This window comes from Drosophila arizonae, chromosome 4 (assembly GCF_054131065.1).
Source record: "Drosophila arizonae isolate 15081-1271.41 chromosome 4, UAZ_ARI_1.0, whole genome shotgun sequence".
Classification (NCBI taxonomy): Eukaryota; Metazoa; Arthropoda; class Insecta; order Diptera; family Drosophilidae; genus Drosophila; species Drosophila arizonae.
Genome location: NC_142924.1, coordinates 6,895,777 through 6,909,445, shown reverse-complemented (window position 1 = coordinate 6,909,445; position 13,669 = coordinate 6,895,777). Strand labels below are relative to the sequence as shown.

Here is a 13,669-nt window from a genome sequence, read left to right as displayed (position 1 = left end):
TTTGTCTGAAGCTTAGTAATAATATTTATAAATAAATATTTCTCTATCGACTTTAAATCCCATTGCTCTTGTTTTAGTAATTAAATAAATCAACCTCTTTTCAACTCTTCAGCTCAATCAACTCAAGCTCCCACACTCTCACACACACACACCCACACACTCGCCGATAGAGAGCTTAAACTAATGCCATGTCACATGTGATTTCTTTACCTAACCCATTTTAAAATCTAAAAAAAAAAAAAAAAAAAAACAATGAAAAAAAAAAATACGCTGTCTTGCTGTTTCTTTCATTTGAAAATAAACATCGACCCGCGTTCCATTCACATTCTGCACATGCTGTCAGCGAGGATTACCTTTTGTTTTATTTAATTAGTCTGGAATTCAAACAGGACTCTCGCCAAACTCCATTCGCACACACACACACGCACGCACGTATTATTGTTATTAGTGTGTAGAGGCGTTTTATTGGCCGCTCCGTGACTGAAAAATGTCGCTCAATTAAAATGGAAACACTTAAAATTCAACACTTAATTCCGTGCGTAAAATTAATGCCGAGCACCTAATTAAATTATGTTAATTACTTTTGCAAGTCTATTAACAAACGGGGCCCACACAGAGAGTAAGTGTTGGCGCCGTTCTCCGTGGAGCGCCTCGATATTCCCTAGACGAAACTTTCGTTGCCGCTGCCGCTGCTGTTGTTGTTGTTGTTGGGTTTTTGGTTTTGGCTTTGAATTCGGCTTGAAATGGCAAACATCAAATAACTTTCAATCAATTCCAATTAGCCAACGTCCATAAAAGCAGCTCCAAAACAGATCCGCAAAATGCACATAAGAATGTCAGGACAATTTAATTTAAAATTTAATGGCAACCCAGACCGAAGCCAGGATACAGCAATAGCACGAAACCGAAGTTTGATGTTCTTATCAAAAGGCAACCCTTGCTGCGCCCGGGAGTGGTGGCAGGAAGGGACTCGAAACGAGTCCAAGGAGCGCTGCTGAACAACTAAGGATATATTGTAATAACAGTAGCCTGACACGCAACGGACAACGACACGGGCCATGGACACACGCACATCAACAGGCACAGCGAGAGATAGGGAGAGGGAGAGAGTGGCGCGAGGAGCATCATCAAGTCGTGCTTGGCTGGAATGCAGTTTTACTGTTACCAACAATGGGCAACGTTTCGCAGCCACAATAAAAGACACAAGACACAGGCCACAGGACAGACAACGCAAGCGAAATAAAAACCGCAGACACGCCAACGCCAACGCCAACGCCAGCGCCAAGTCCTGCCAGGATACAAGTGTCCATTCAGAAGCACCCACACCAGCAGCACCTCTCCCTTGTTGTGGCAAGGACATATGCGCTGGCAAGTTCATTTTGCACTTGCAGTGCAAAAATTTAATCAAGAAGTGCAGCGCGAGAGCCCAGAGCGAGAGATAGAAAGAGAAAGAGAGAGAACGAGAGGGAGAAATACCCTAACCACCATTCAAAACCACCTAACCACAAAGCCACCAACCACCCACCCACTATCGCAATCAACCAAGCACCACCATTCCCCACTCCCCCACACCCGCCAAAACCCCTAAAGTTGTCTTGGCCAGCCCCTTGCGTGTAATGCGAGATTCGTTCAACATTTACAATGATTTTGTGATTCTTCCGACACTTTATGGCCAGCCAAGCTGACAGGCAGCGCCGCGAGCTCCCGCCTGACCCCTGGCCCCTGACCCGCGACCCTCAAGGATCTCCTACACACCAATACGCGCAGCTAAGTTGTGTTTTCTGTATTTTTTTTTTTTTTTTTTTTTTTTATGCGATCCAAGCATAATGGAGTGAAAGACTTTAAGCAAGCAGCTGAATGGAAAAGGAGCCGGGACGAACCTCAATGCTGTATTAAGTTCCAGCATAAAGGGGTTTTTCTTCTGATTTTGCTTTCTTTTTCCTCCTTCTCCTTTTTTTTGGGAATTGTTACAGCTGACGCCATGTGATATCATGGACTAACAAATCGAGCAGCTGGCCAGGTCTCCCAGTGGCTAAAAGCTTTCAAGTGTCTATATACAAACATATATTTGGTTAATTCGATTTTTAGCTATGATTGTCCAAACGCAATTCTTGTTGATTTTTAAATACTCAAGGGTTGCATCTGGGCATCGCGGCTCGAAATGAGAATCCAACACAAAACCAAAATATATTAATAATAATATCCAACAACAAACAGAGAAACACCTCACCCCCTATAGAGGCTATAGCCAATTAAGTATGCCAGCTAATTATAAATTATTTCAATTTAGCTTATTAAATTTTGCTAATTAACATTTATTGTGCAATCCTCAAGTTGATTTAAATGGAGAGAAGTGTATTAATTGAATGCCTGACAACTTGTTATACATTTTTAAATAGATTCTCATCAAAGCAGCAGCAGCAGCAACATAATTTATGAATTTATAAGAAGAGTCTGAGAGGGGTGGAAATGTATATATAGAGAAGTGGGTGAAGGCTTTAAACTGTTTAATACTCTATTATATAAGTATTTTTTAAGCAAGTCAGAGACTGACAATGTTTGAGAAATACAAAGTGAATTTATGGTAAATAGGGAATAAAATATTTGTATAATTAATAAGATAATTCCACAATTTTAAGACTAACTACTTGGCAAGATGATTGGATCAATCAGCTCGAATGATAATTGAGATTAAAAAAAAAAAAGTTATTTATAATATTAAATGTATATACCTAATGAAATCATTTGTCTCCTCTATCAGTCTGTTACATAAGTTACATAACAAAAATATGATGCCCGCTTTAAATGCTTTTTAACAGAGTATCAAAATTCATTGCCTAGACAACAAACATATTTCAGCCAGCTTCGACTTTTTATACTTTACTCCAAGTTATAAAAATAAATTTATGATATATGTATACAGAGAAGAAAAAAAAATAAATATGAATTTGCTGACAGAAATTAAAGAATGTGCAGAAAACAAATGTAAAATATTATCTGGAATAATATGAATAAAAAAAAATAAAAATAAATAAAATAAAATAAGAATAAGAAAATTAAATGTTAATTTAAGCTTAGTTGTAAGCAAGGAATTTTGAATTTATTTAATGTGTACTAAATCAATGTCAAATATATTATTAAAGTAATATAATATATAATTTAGAGTAATATTGTTGCAAATTAGGTTTGCATATGAATAAAAACCATGCTCGTCAATAAGAGCAGAGCTCGATGTCTGCAAATACGTGAACTTTATTCACACTCTGAAAAAAACCAAAAACTCAGAGAGCAGCCGATGGCATAGGCTCTTCGACAAGTTCGTTCCCGATCGTCTAGCATGTCGATTGCCTTCGTGAATTGAGAGTGTGCATGTCTAAGTGAGTGTAAAGACTCTGTGCATTGCCTTCGTCAGCTATTTGCTCACTCGAAACGAATCCATCGTATCTCTCCCTATATAGTCTTCGTGAAAAAGAGCATCACACGAATAGTTCAACTCAAAGAAAAGAACCGAAAGCACTTGCACATATCGCAAGGAAATATGTTTTCTTTGATGAACTTTTCGAACAGATCTTAAATTATAAATCAGTTAAGAGTTATTTGCGAGCTAGTAGTAAAAATTAAATAGGTAAAATTAGATAGGTAATCAAAATGCATGAACCCAATCAAAGAGCATCTATATTATAGCATAATAGAAATGCATCACTTAAAATAAACTAATTAAAACTATATTTATCTAGCCATATATCCAACATAAAAAAACAACAAAAGTACTCACATAACAATTTTTGTACACGAAAACTCGCTGAAAGATTCAATAAATAATTTTAAATTTTCAATTTCAAATCAACTAATTTTCACTTTTCACTTGTGTTGAGAGCTGCAACGAGTAAAAAACAAAACGAAAGACAATAATTAATATTGCACTGAATAGTGAAGTCAGGTGCATAATTGAGTGGAAAACAGGTGCTAATTAGCAAGTGGTAAGTAATATCTATTATAGAGCAAAAGTTCGGGTTCGTGAGTTGGGGCGGGGCAACTTCAATTCTGTTGTGTTATGCCCTGAGGGATTGCGCAGAGCTCTTGAAGTAACAAACTTTTAGTTTGGCTTTTAAGAAGCGAGGAACAAAAACAAATGTTTACAATATTTCACATGTATTTAGTTTAGCGTAACTTAAAGAATGGCCAAAGTTAAATGTATTATTTGATTATGCGAGTTTATGTAGAAAAACAACAACAGCAGCAAATGGCAAACTTTTTGCATAGAAAAGCTATTTGGCAGCAAATATTTGCCCGAGCATATATATATGTATGTGTATGTGTATGTATGTGTATGTAGGTATTTATTTGCGAACCACTTTTGCCAAATTATGACTGCCCCGCAAAGCCACCTTGCAGCGTGTGTGTGTGTGTGTGGTTGTCTGAGTGTGTGTGTTTTTATTTTCTCACAAACTATAGCAGTAAGTTGCCATGACAGCCATGCCACATTATACAACAAGTGCTCGAAATAATAAAGTTAACAGCACTTTAATAGTTAGCTCGAAACGCCTCCCAGGCCCCGTGGCAAGTGGCAGACGCCCACAAAAGATTGGACTTGGGATACGAATCGAAATGCTGCCAGAGAGAGAGAGAGAGGGGGAGGGAGACAAAGAGAGGGACAGCAGAGACAGAGAAACAGGCAACGGCAACGGCAACATGTTGCCCGGCAACGGACATAAATGAGAGGGGCTTATCCTATCGAGCAGCAAAACTTGAGCAATAAAATTGCTTTTATACTTGCCTGTACGAGTCTCTCTCTCTCTCTCTCTCTCTTCCTCTCTCAAATATGCCTGGCATGCTCAATGGCAAAGCCAACCAGCAACAGCAGCAACAGCGTCTAGAGTCAGATAAATTTCTCCACTTTGATTTTGCGCTTAATAAAAGTCAAATTTAAATTCGGCTGACTACGCACAGCCTCTCACTCCGGTTCTCCTCGGAGGCAGCATGTGTGGAGCTACTGCCGATGCTGCTCTAACAATGGTCGAAGCAGCAGGAGCAATTTTTATTGCTAGCCGATGACACGACTTCGTAGCTAGCAACACAGCTTTGGAATGTAATAAACCGGGTACGGACTTTTATGGCGTATACATAAAAGGAAATCAGAGAAGATGTAAGCAGCCAGCTACTCTAGCTACTCCAGCTACTCTAGCTACTCGAGCTATTCCGGCTGCCAAGTCAAAGAGTGGCCGCTGCACTCAAACAGGATTGGGGCGGGGCGTTCAAGTTAATGAGCCCTCTAGTGGGGCTGATGGGGCGTATGCTTAACATCCGCAGCACCAACTGGCGCAAAAAGCAACCTCAAAGCGCTTATATAAATGCTGACGGGCATGGATGGAGATGGGGATGGGAATGTCGGATGGGCTGGATGGGGAACGAGCAGCGGGGCCGGATGCCCACTCGCCAAGAGCACCAAGCGGAAAGTTGTGCATAATTCAATTAACTAGAAACATGCAAATGAAAACTTTGCAGGCGACAAGGCCGCGGGCAGCAAAAGTGCAACCGAAATCCAAGGCGAACGGCAGTAGATGAAGAGCAAAGGGAGAGGGGGAAATGTGGCAAAGGGAGCTCAGTTCTGCTGTTGCTTTTAATGCTGCGTACAAATTGGACAACTCTCCAATGGAATTGCGTAAAAATATTTCTAATTATTTCAGAGGGCAGCGCAGAGCGCCTGGCAACGAGCTACTTGCTGCTCGCCCCGATCTCCGCCACTCCCCCGCTGCTCCTACTGTTGTTCGTCCTGCCGCTGCGCTGCGAGACTGCTTAGTCAACTATGCGTGTATATCAGAAATATGAAATGCAATAACGTAATGAGTAATTGCGCAAAAAGTAATAAAAGGACGCACGGCGCACAGTTACGCAAAAAGCAGCATGCAATCTGTTATGGATAACAAGGATACACGGCGCCGCCAGCAGCAATTATGGATGCGGTGGATGCGGGCGAAACAAAAGTTGTCAACGACAGGCAAACTGGCAACCAGCTAACCAGCAACTGGCAACGGCAACAGCAACTGGCAACAAAGGCCAGCCTGGGGGTCAGCGCGGGCGTACGTGCAACGTGGTCACAAAAGTAGCAACAACAACAACAACAACAGCAACAACAAACAACAAAAAAGTAAAGTTGAAGCTCAGCTCACGAGTTGCTGCCGCGTGACTCCGGCTGAGCGCCGCTGCGCTCTGCCGCAGCTAGTTGGCTTGGACAAGTCGGGCCAGTGGACACTGGGTTGGGTGGCTTCATCCGCCACCTCCTCGTTCCATTGCAGAGGACATTTGGTGATGTGTGTGCGCCGCGTGCCTTGCTACCAAAAACGATATTAATTTCCCAAAGGTGCCGTTCACAGCCAGCGAAAATCACGCAGCATCAGCAGCAGCGGCAGCAACAACAAAAACATTAAATAATAATAAAAATACGCACACACACACACTCAGAGAGAAATTAAAAACTTTCAATAGCAACAATTTTCATTTAAAAATTCAACGCCAGGCACTGGGACCGCGACAATGCGACCCCCAAAACGGTGGGCGGGCTTTGGGCGATGGGCGTGCACTGTTGCTGTTGCTGCTGCTGATGGCCATTGAAGCGGCAAACAAAAGTGACAAACAGATTTATTAAAACTGTAAATCCGCATTGTTCGAGTAGTTTGTCTAACAGCAAACAACAAAATGCAATAAAAACAATTTGAAACAATTTGTAGGCAACTGTCAGTTACCCTGCAATAGCATGTGAGCTACCAAGCATGCCCTTACTATTCAATTTAAACTGAATTGTGCTTTTTGGCACTTTTATCACTTAAAAAAAAAAAAAAATAAACAAATTTCCCTCGTATGTATATATTTTACAAGTGCGCGCACTTGTGGCTATAGCGCAGCCAACTTCATGCTGATCGCAACGCTGCCACATTATAATAAAAGTTGAGGTCGCCCTAATATTTATTTACATATTTGTGGCAGCCTTAATTGCATTTGCGTTGCTCGAACAATAAATAGTGAATTTCTGCTTCCTTTTCTCTTATTCACTATTTATGACATCATTTTTATTTAATTTTTAAATACGAGTTTAAGCAATTTAATTATTTTTTTGCTTGCACAACTCTTGCGGCAACGCAGCCATTTCTTAATTATATCGCTTGCTCGGTCTACTTGAAACATTAAATTCTTATTGGATTTCCTCCCAATTAGACTTGTTTTGTGTGTTTCATTTACGCGCATATAGCACCAACTCTCAATAGTCAACAGCAACAAAACTATTTTAAAAAATTGTAATATTTGTACTATTTTTTTTTTTTTGTTTTTTTAAGTAAAAAATAATCATGACTAATTAACTTTTCCCGCACAACCGTCTCTTCTTCTTCCAAGCACTCAACTTCAAACCGATCGCAGCGTTGCCAGACCTAGAAAAGCTAAGGTATTCTTAATTTCGTTCGATGGCAGATTTAATTAATTTCATTGCATATTTATGCGACAATAAATGCATTGTGTTGGCGAAATTCAATAAACCTTGATGTGCATACGCTTCACGAGGTATGCTCCAAAAGTTGTTAGCCGCTTTAGGGGGCGTGCAGCAATTAAAACTATTTTGGGTAAAACAATATCGAAGCTGTTGCTATCGCTATCGTAGTTGCAGTTGTTGTTGGCAAAGCTGCTGCTGCATGTTGATGGCTGCCAACATTTCATTAGAGCGCCAACGGGGTTTTGTGCCCCGAGGTCAAACCACAGCATGCAACGGCAGCTGGGGCTGGCGGGCGGATAGGCGGACAGGCAGACAGAGCGGCAGGGAAGACAAGGCAAAAGCTGATTACTTGCTGCATTGGCTGACAGGACATGCCAGGCGGAAGGCCAGGACTTGGACTTGGGCGCTGTTTCGCGCTTGATTCGCTGGCATGGCTGCCATTTGCCGTTTGTTGTTTATTTTGCGAGCGTTGTGAAATTGCAAAGCATGTCCTTTCGCCAGTAGGAGGGATACACTCAGTCAGACACACACACACACACACAGAGATACGGCTATGCAATAAGGACGAGGTTAGCAGCACAGCAACAGCTGTTGGCAGCAGGAGCTTTCAAGAAAATACTAGCACTTTAATATTATGCCATTGCTGCTGCTGTTGGTCATAATAAATGCAAATTTATTGCCTTAACCGAACGAAAATCAGTGAAGGAAACATTCTTAACATGGCTTCGCCTTGGGACACAGCTCCTGCATGCCAAAGCCCGCGGACGGTGGCTCAGTTAACAAGCTAGTCAGACCGGATCTTGGCTCAGAGGCGAAACGATCTCGGCGCGGTCCTGCTGGCGGCATTATGCCAGATTTCAATTCGGAGAGCAGTTTCTCTGTCTCCGGCACATCCAGATCCTCGTAGAGATCATCGTTGACAGCTATTACGGGCCCATTGACGCAGGCGCCCATGCAGTAGGTGGCAGTTAAGGTGAACTGCATGTCCTTCGATGTCTCGCCATCCTTCAATTTCAATACGTTCTCACAGGTGCGCCATATCTCGTCGCAGCCACGCAGCCGACAGGGCGTGGTCATGCACACCTTCAGCCTGAACATGCCAATGGGACGCAGATTGAACATGGTATAGAAATTGGCCACCTCCCACACCACAAACGGCTCCAGCTTGAGCATCTCGGCCACGGCCTGGATCGCTGTGATGGGCAGCCAACCATGCTGCCGCTGCGCCAGGTCGAGCAGGGGCAGCAAAGCTCCGCGCCGTTCCGGCTCCGGATAGGTGGATATCAAAAACTCAGCCCGCTTCTTGTTCTCCTCGTCGAACTCGAACTTGAGCTTCTCATACATGTTGCACGCGTCCAGCTTAAAACGCGACTCCGAGGTGCTCAAAGCGCGGATTGGCGGCGCCTGCAGCACCAGGCGCGGCAGCTGATACAAGCGCAACAAATTGGCAAACATCTTGGACTCGTTAAGAATGTTTGTATGTATGTCTATAATTCTCTTTATATATGTGTATATGTATGTATGTATGTGTGCTTGCTTGATATTTGATGGGAGAGCAGAAGGAAAGGCAACCGACTGCTCGACACGAGCTGCAGCGCTTGCCTAGCCTCTAGTTTAGTATTTCAATTTGATATTGAAATTGTCAGCGTTGCGTTGAGTTATGTTCATATTATGTGTATGTGTGTGTGTGTGTGTGTGCGTGTGTGTGTGAGGTTGCAATCAAATTAGCAATAGAGTATGTGAGTGGCATGCACTGTCATGGCAACAATCGTCATTTGATGCGTCTGACGGCAATAACTAACTCAAACAATATGTCAATCAGTGCCCGATCGGGTGCCCCAACGTGCTGAAAATTGCTCAAATTGTTCAAATTGCATGCCACGCCTAATTGGCAATATACAGGGCGAAAGAGAAAGGGAGAGCAAGCGAGCGCCAAACAAGTGATGGAGCCACACAGAAGCCACAGCATCTGCTTTTGAGCAATAAAGACAGAGAGAGAGGCGGAGAGAGGGAGGCGGACAGGGAGAGGGCACTGTAGAGCAGTCAATCACTTTGATGGGCCGCCATTGTTATCAACACCTGTCCGTGCTCCAACACCTGAACCATTTGCCACATTCCTGCATTTTTACAGCTATTAAGAGGCGACGCTGACTATGACTCTGCCGCTGCCAGTGCCTTCCTCTCTCTCTCTCTTTCTCTCCCTCTCTGTCTCACTCCCCCTCTCTTAACAATATCTCGTAAAATGTGTAATTCAGCAAAGTGTCTAATAAAAGTTTGCCATAAGCGATAATCGATAATGGCTGCTCAAAATGCCATTGATTACAGATCACATGGTCTCGCAGCGCTATTAACCGAAAACAATTGAAAACATCCCACGCATAGAGCCCAAAAGAATCAGGTCTGACAATTAACTTCGGACAAGTGTTTAGATTCGATTTCGGTTATTATTGGAAATGGAATTATAGAGGTTAACCGCTGAGTAAATATATATGATATGATATGTATATGAAATATATATATATATACTTTTTTTTTTTTTTTTCTTTGCTTTTGTTAAGTAGAATAAAATTTATGGTTTATGACGAAACAGAACGATTTTATGAGATTTTTATTGGCTAGCTTCATTACACACGAGGTTAGTTCAATAAGTTTTGTGAGCTTTGGTAGCATATAATAATATAATAGTAATACTTTTGCCAACAAATTTGGCAAATTTCTAATATCTGAATTATGATAGTTAACAATATATTAAAAAAATGAAAATAAAATATTAAATGTACTAGGCAATTTTTATAAATTTTAAATATTGAAAAAAAAAATATAATAAACAATTTTAAATATATATATATATTTTTTTTAAATACATTTATTTATTTTTAACATTGATTCGCTCAAATTAAATTCTTAACACATTAACACTTAAAAATATTTATAAAATTTTATTGATATTGTTTAACTCAAATTCAATTGTATAAAATTATAACATCAAATATTTTAATAAAGCATTTTCGTCACAATTTATAATTAGGCTCAAATTCCTTGTAATACCTAATTGAAGAACTCTAAGCGCGATTTGTTCACACCTGAAGCACCTTTTATTCGAAATAAAGCACATAAATACCTCAGGCTTCTGGCTCGACGTATATATTTAACGAGCTCTCAGACATTTTACGTTATGTGTTATAAATTTTACTTGACAAAAAAAAAAAAAAAAAAAAAAAAAAAAAAGAAAAATGTGTATAATGTGCGCATGTGACGGATTTTCTTTGAAGTTGTTTTTTTTTTCTATAAAGAAATTGAAATTTACGACTCAAATAACATTAGAATATATTTGAAATAATCAAGAGAAGCAGCCGGAGCTCGTTGAAATATTGTTTAAATAGCTTTTAAGAAATTGACAGCGACAATTAAACATTTTAATTCTTGGCATATTTATAGCACTCGACTACTAATCTCTTGATTTATTGAGCGGCTGGATAAGAACTTTTGCATGCTCGAACTCAAACAGAGCTGAAAACTAAAACCTTTTATGCTTATGTATGTGTGTGTGGCCAAGGGTTGGGCAATGGGCTGGGGGTGGGTATGGGGGCGTGAGGGCGTGGGGAGTCGAGTTACTCGAACTAATCTGAAAATTCTGCTGACCTCGTCGGCAGCCAACTGCAACTTCAATTGCCCGCTAAGCACTTTCCAAAGACTTTTTTGCATGGCGCCCTCGGAGCGAACAAAATTCGCTTTCGCTTTGCGTCCAAAATGTTGTAAGTTCTTGTTCTTGCTGCTGCTGCTGCTGTTGTTGTTGTTGTTGCTGTTGCTGTTGCAAACAAGTTAGACAGCAACTTCGTGTGCTCAAAACATAATTAAGTGCTACACAAGTTGTTAAATGCACCAAGTACGTAAATTTGTCATAACAGAAGCCGTTGATGATGTACTAAGCGGCAATAAATTTTACTTTTATAGGAGAACTGCGAGGCAGAAGAAAACTGAAAACGAAAACAAGAAAACTGAAAACGAGGCGAAAAGTAAGAATTATATATAAAGAACAAACTAGAAATCAAGAGCAAGTAAAATGAAATGAAATGAAATGTTTAACCAACAAGCTCAACAAGTAGCCAAAAGGCTGACTGATTGACTGACTGACTGACTGACTGGCGGGCTGACGGACTGACGAATGGACTCCACTGACTCAACAGGGCTAGCTGGGCGAACCGAGCTGTTAATGTGGCCAGTGGCCAAAGCGAAATGTCAGTTGAAGTTCGCAAGTCGAGCGCAAAAGTTGGAAATTAAATCAAACATAAAACTGAGTACAAGAAAATACTCGTTCGTGCCACGTCCTGGCGCCGCTGTTGGGTCGAAAAATGAAAGGACGACATGCCGAAAGTGTTGCACAACTTTCTTATATACTATTTGTTGATTTTACAAAGCAGCGATGGGGCACGCACCCAGCCAGAGATCGGCAGGCGTGATGGATTAGCAAAGTTTGAGTTTAACGGCAGACAGCAGCAGCAGCAGGAGCAGGAGCAGCAGCAGCAGCAGGAGCAGGCAGCAAAAGTCGCCCACAATGGCAGCGTTGGCCTGGCAGATACCCTGCATGTGTTTAATTTTGCAAAAATCTATGAAACTTTATACGAGCAACTGGTGCAGCCAACAATTCAGCAGGAGCAGGAGCAGCAGCAGCAGCAGGAGAAGGAGAAGCAGCAAGCTCCGTTGCGTCAGGGGCGTGGCCTGCGCCGGCCACAAACGCAGCTGTTGTGGATACCCGAGCGTCAGCCAATAGCCACGACTCCACAGCCCTTTCACGTGCTGCAGCAGCTGCAGCATGACTTGGAGGAGCAGCTCAAGCACAGCACCACAAAGAAGCCATTTAGTGTGCTGGAGCAGTTGACGCTGGAGCAGCTGAAGCTCTTGCAGCAGAAGCGGCCGAACAGCAGCTTTAGCATATTGCAGCAACTGCAATTGGAGCAGGAGAAGCAGCTCAACAAGACCAGCACAGTGGAGCCATTCAATGTGTTCGAGCAGCTGGATAAGGATCTGCAGGAGCAGGAGAAGCACGAGCAGCATGTGGAGCAGGCCAGCACCTTTGAGGTGGTGCAGCCAGCGACAGCTGAGCCGCTGGAGCAGCACAAGAGCGACGCCAAGGTGCCGGCGGAGTCATCCCGGGCCAAGGACAGTCAAAAGCGAAAACGCAAGCGAATTCGCCGTCGTCGCAAACGAATTCGCCGTCGCCGCAAGCGCAAGCGACGTCGTGGCAAAAAGAAGCGCAAGAAGAAACGCAAGAAGAGGAAGAAGAAGAAGAATAAAAAGGAGAAGAAGAAGAAGAAGAAGAGACGTCGACAGCAGAAACCCGAATACGAACACCCGCCGCTGGGACAGCCGGCTCACCTCGTCTATGCCAATCCCACTAAGCAGCCGTACCACTCGCACCACCACGGTCCCTCGTGGGATCCACATGGCCAGCAGCCACAGCCGCCAGTGGCAGCAACCACAATTCTGCAGGTGGTGACCACCAAACGTCCATCGACCACTAAGGCGCCGTTTAGCAAAATCAAATATCTGCTGCGCCACAACACCCTGTTCAAGAGGAAGAAGAAGGAGTGGTTCAGCCATGTGGGACACGTTCTGTATCCGTTCATCAAGTTTGTTGCCTTCTTCACAGTCCTCAATCCCTTCACACTGGGCGTCTTCCTCTTCACTCTGATCTCACCTGTCGTCTTTGGCTTCTTGGGCTTCCTGCTGCTGAGTGTCCTGGTGAAGCCGTTCCTGCACCTCGTCTTTGGCGTCAAGGCCAGTGTGGATAGCATCGAGCGTCAACGCTATCTGGCCAACAAGCGCGCCGAGCAGCTCAAGCTCAATCTGCGTCCAGTCACCATCCACAAGCACTACTACCAGCAGAAGCCGCTGCACTCCACACCACCGCAACACTTTCCGCCGCTCGCGAACTGGAGACGCCAGGGCCCACCGCCCGAACTACGGCGCAATAATCCGCCACCGCCTGCCATGCGCCGCTATAATCCTTTGCTGCCCGCGGTACGCGCAGCGCTTGCTCGCGATGATCTTCATTTTTAGTCAATAGAACAGATTTGTAAATAATGCTTAATAAAAATTTAGCACAATTTCTGAAATTTCTCAGGAATGACATCTCTAGTTCGGGAATGATTTCAAGGTCCCTTAAATAAGATTATTGAGATTTTG

The 13,669-nt window shown here is 42.7% G+C and overlaps 2 protein-coding genes across 2 annotated transcripts; one reads left to right on the top strand and one right to left on the bottom strand.

The window, feature by feature from the left end:
• Positions 1-8,088: 8,088 nt before the first annotated feature.
• ND-24L (NADH dehydrogenase (ubiquinone) 24 kDa subunit-like) lies at positions 8,089-9,091 on the bottom strand. Its single transcript, XM_018005641.2, has one exon. The coding sequence runs from the start codon at positions 8,936-8,938 to the stop codon at positions 8,198-8,200; it is 741 nt and encodes a 246-aa protein (XP_017861130.1). The 5' UTR covers positions 8,939-9,091; the 3' UTR covers positions 8,089-8,197.
• A 2,655-nt stretch (positions 9,092-11,746) lies between these two features.
• LOC108612251 (uncharacterized) lies at positions 11,747-13,635 on the top strand. The gene has a single exon (XM_089467646.1). It carries the CDS (start codon positions 11,849-11,851, stop codon positions 13,541-13,543), a length of 1,695 nt encoding a protein of 564 aa, XP_089323772.1. The 5' UTR covers positions 11,747-11,848; the 3' UTR covers positions 13,544-13,635.
• Positions 13,636-13,669: the final 34 nt, after the last annotated feature.

What these genes read in the sequence shown, in the direction of transcription:
- ND-24L (XM_018005641.2), bottom strand. Translation starts at nt 8,938, where the DNA reads ATGTTTGCCAATTTGTTGCGCTTGTATCAGCTGCCGCGCCTGGTGCTG.
- LOC108612251 (XM_089467646.1), top strand. Translation starts at nt 11,849, where the DNA reads ATGCCGAAAGTGTTGCACAACTTTCTTATATACTATTTGTTGATTTTA.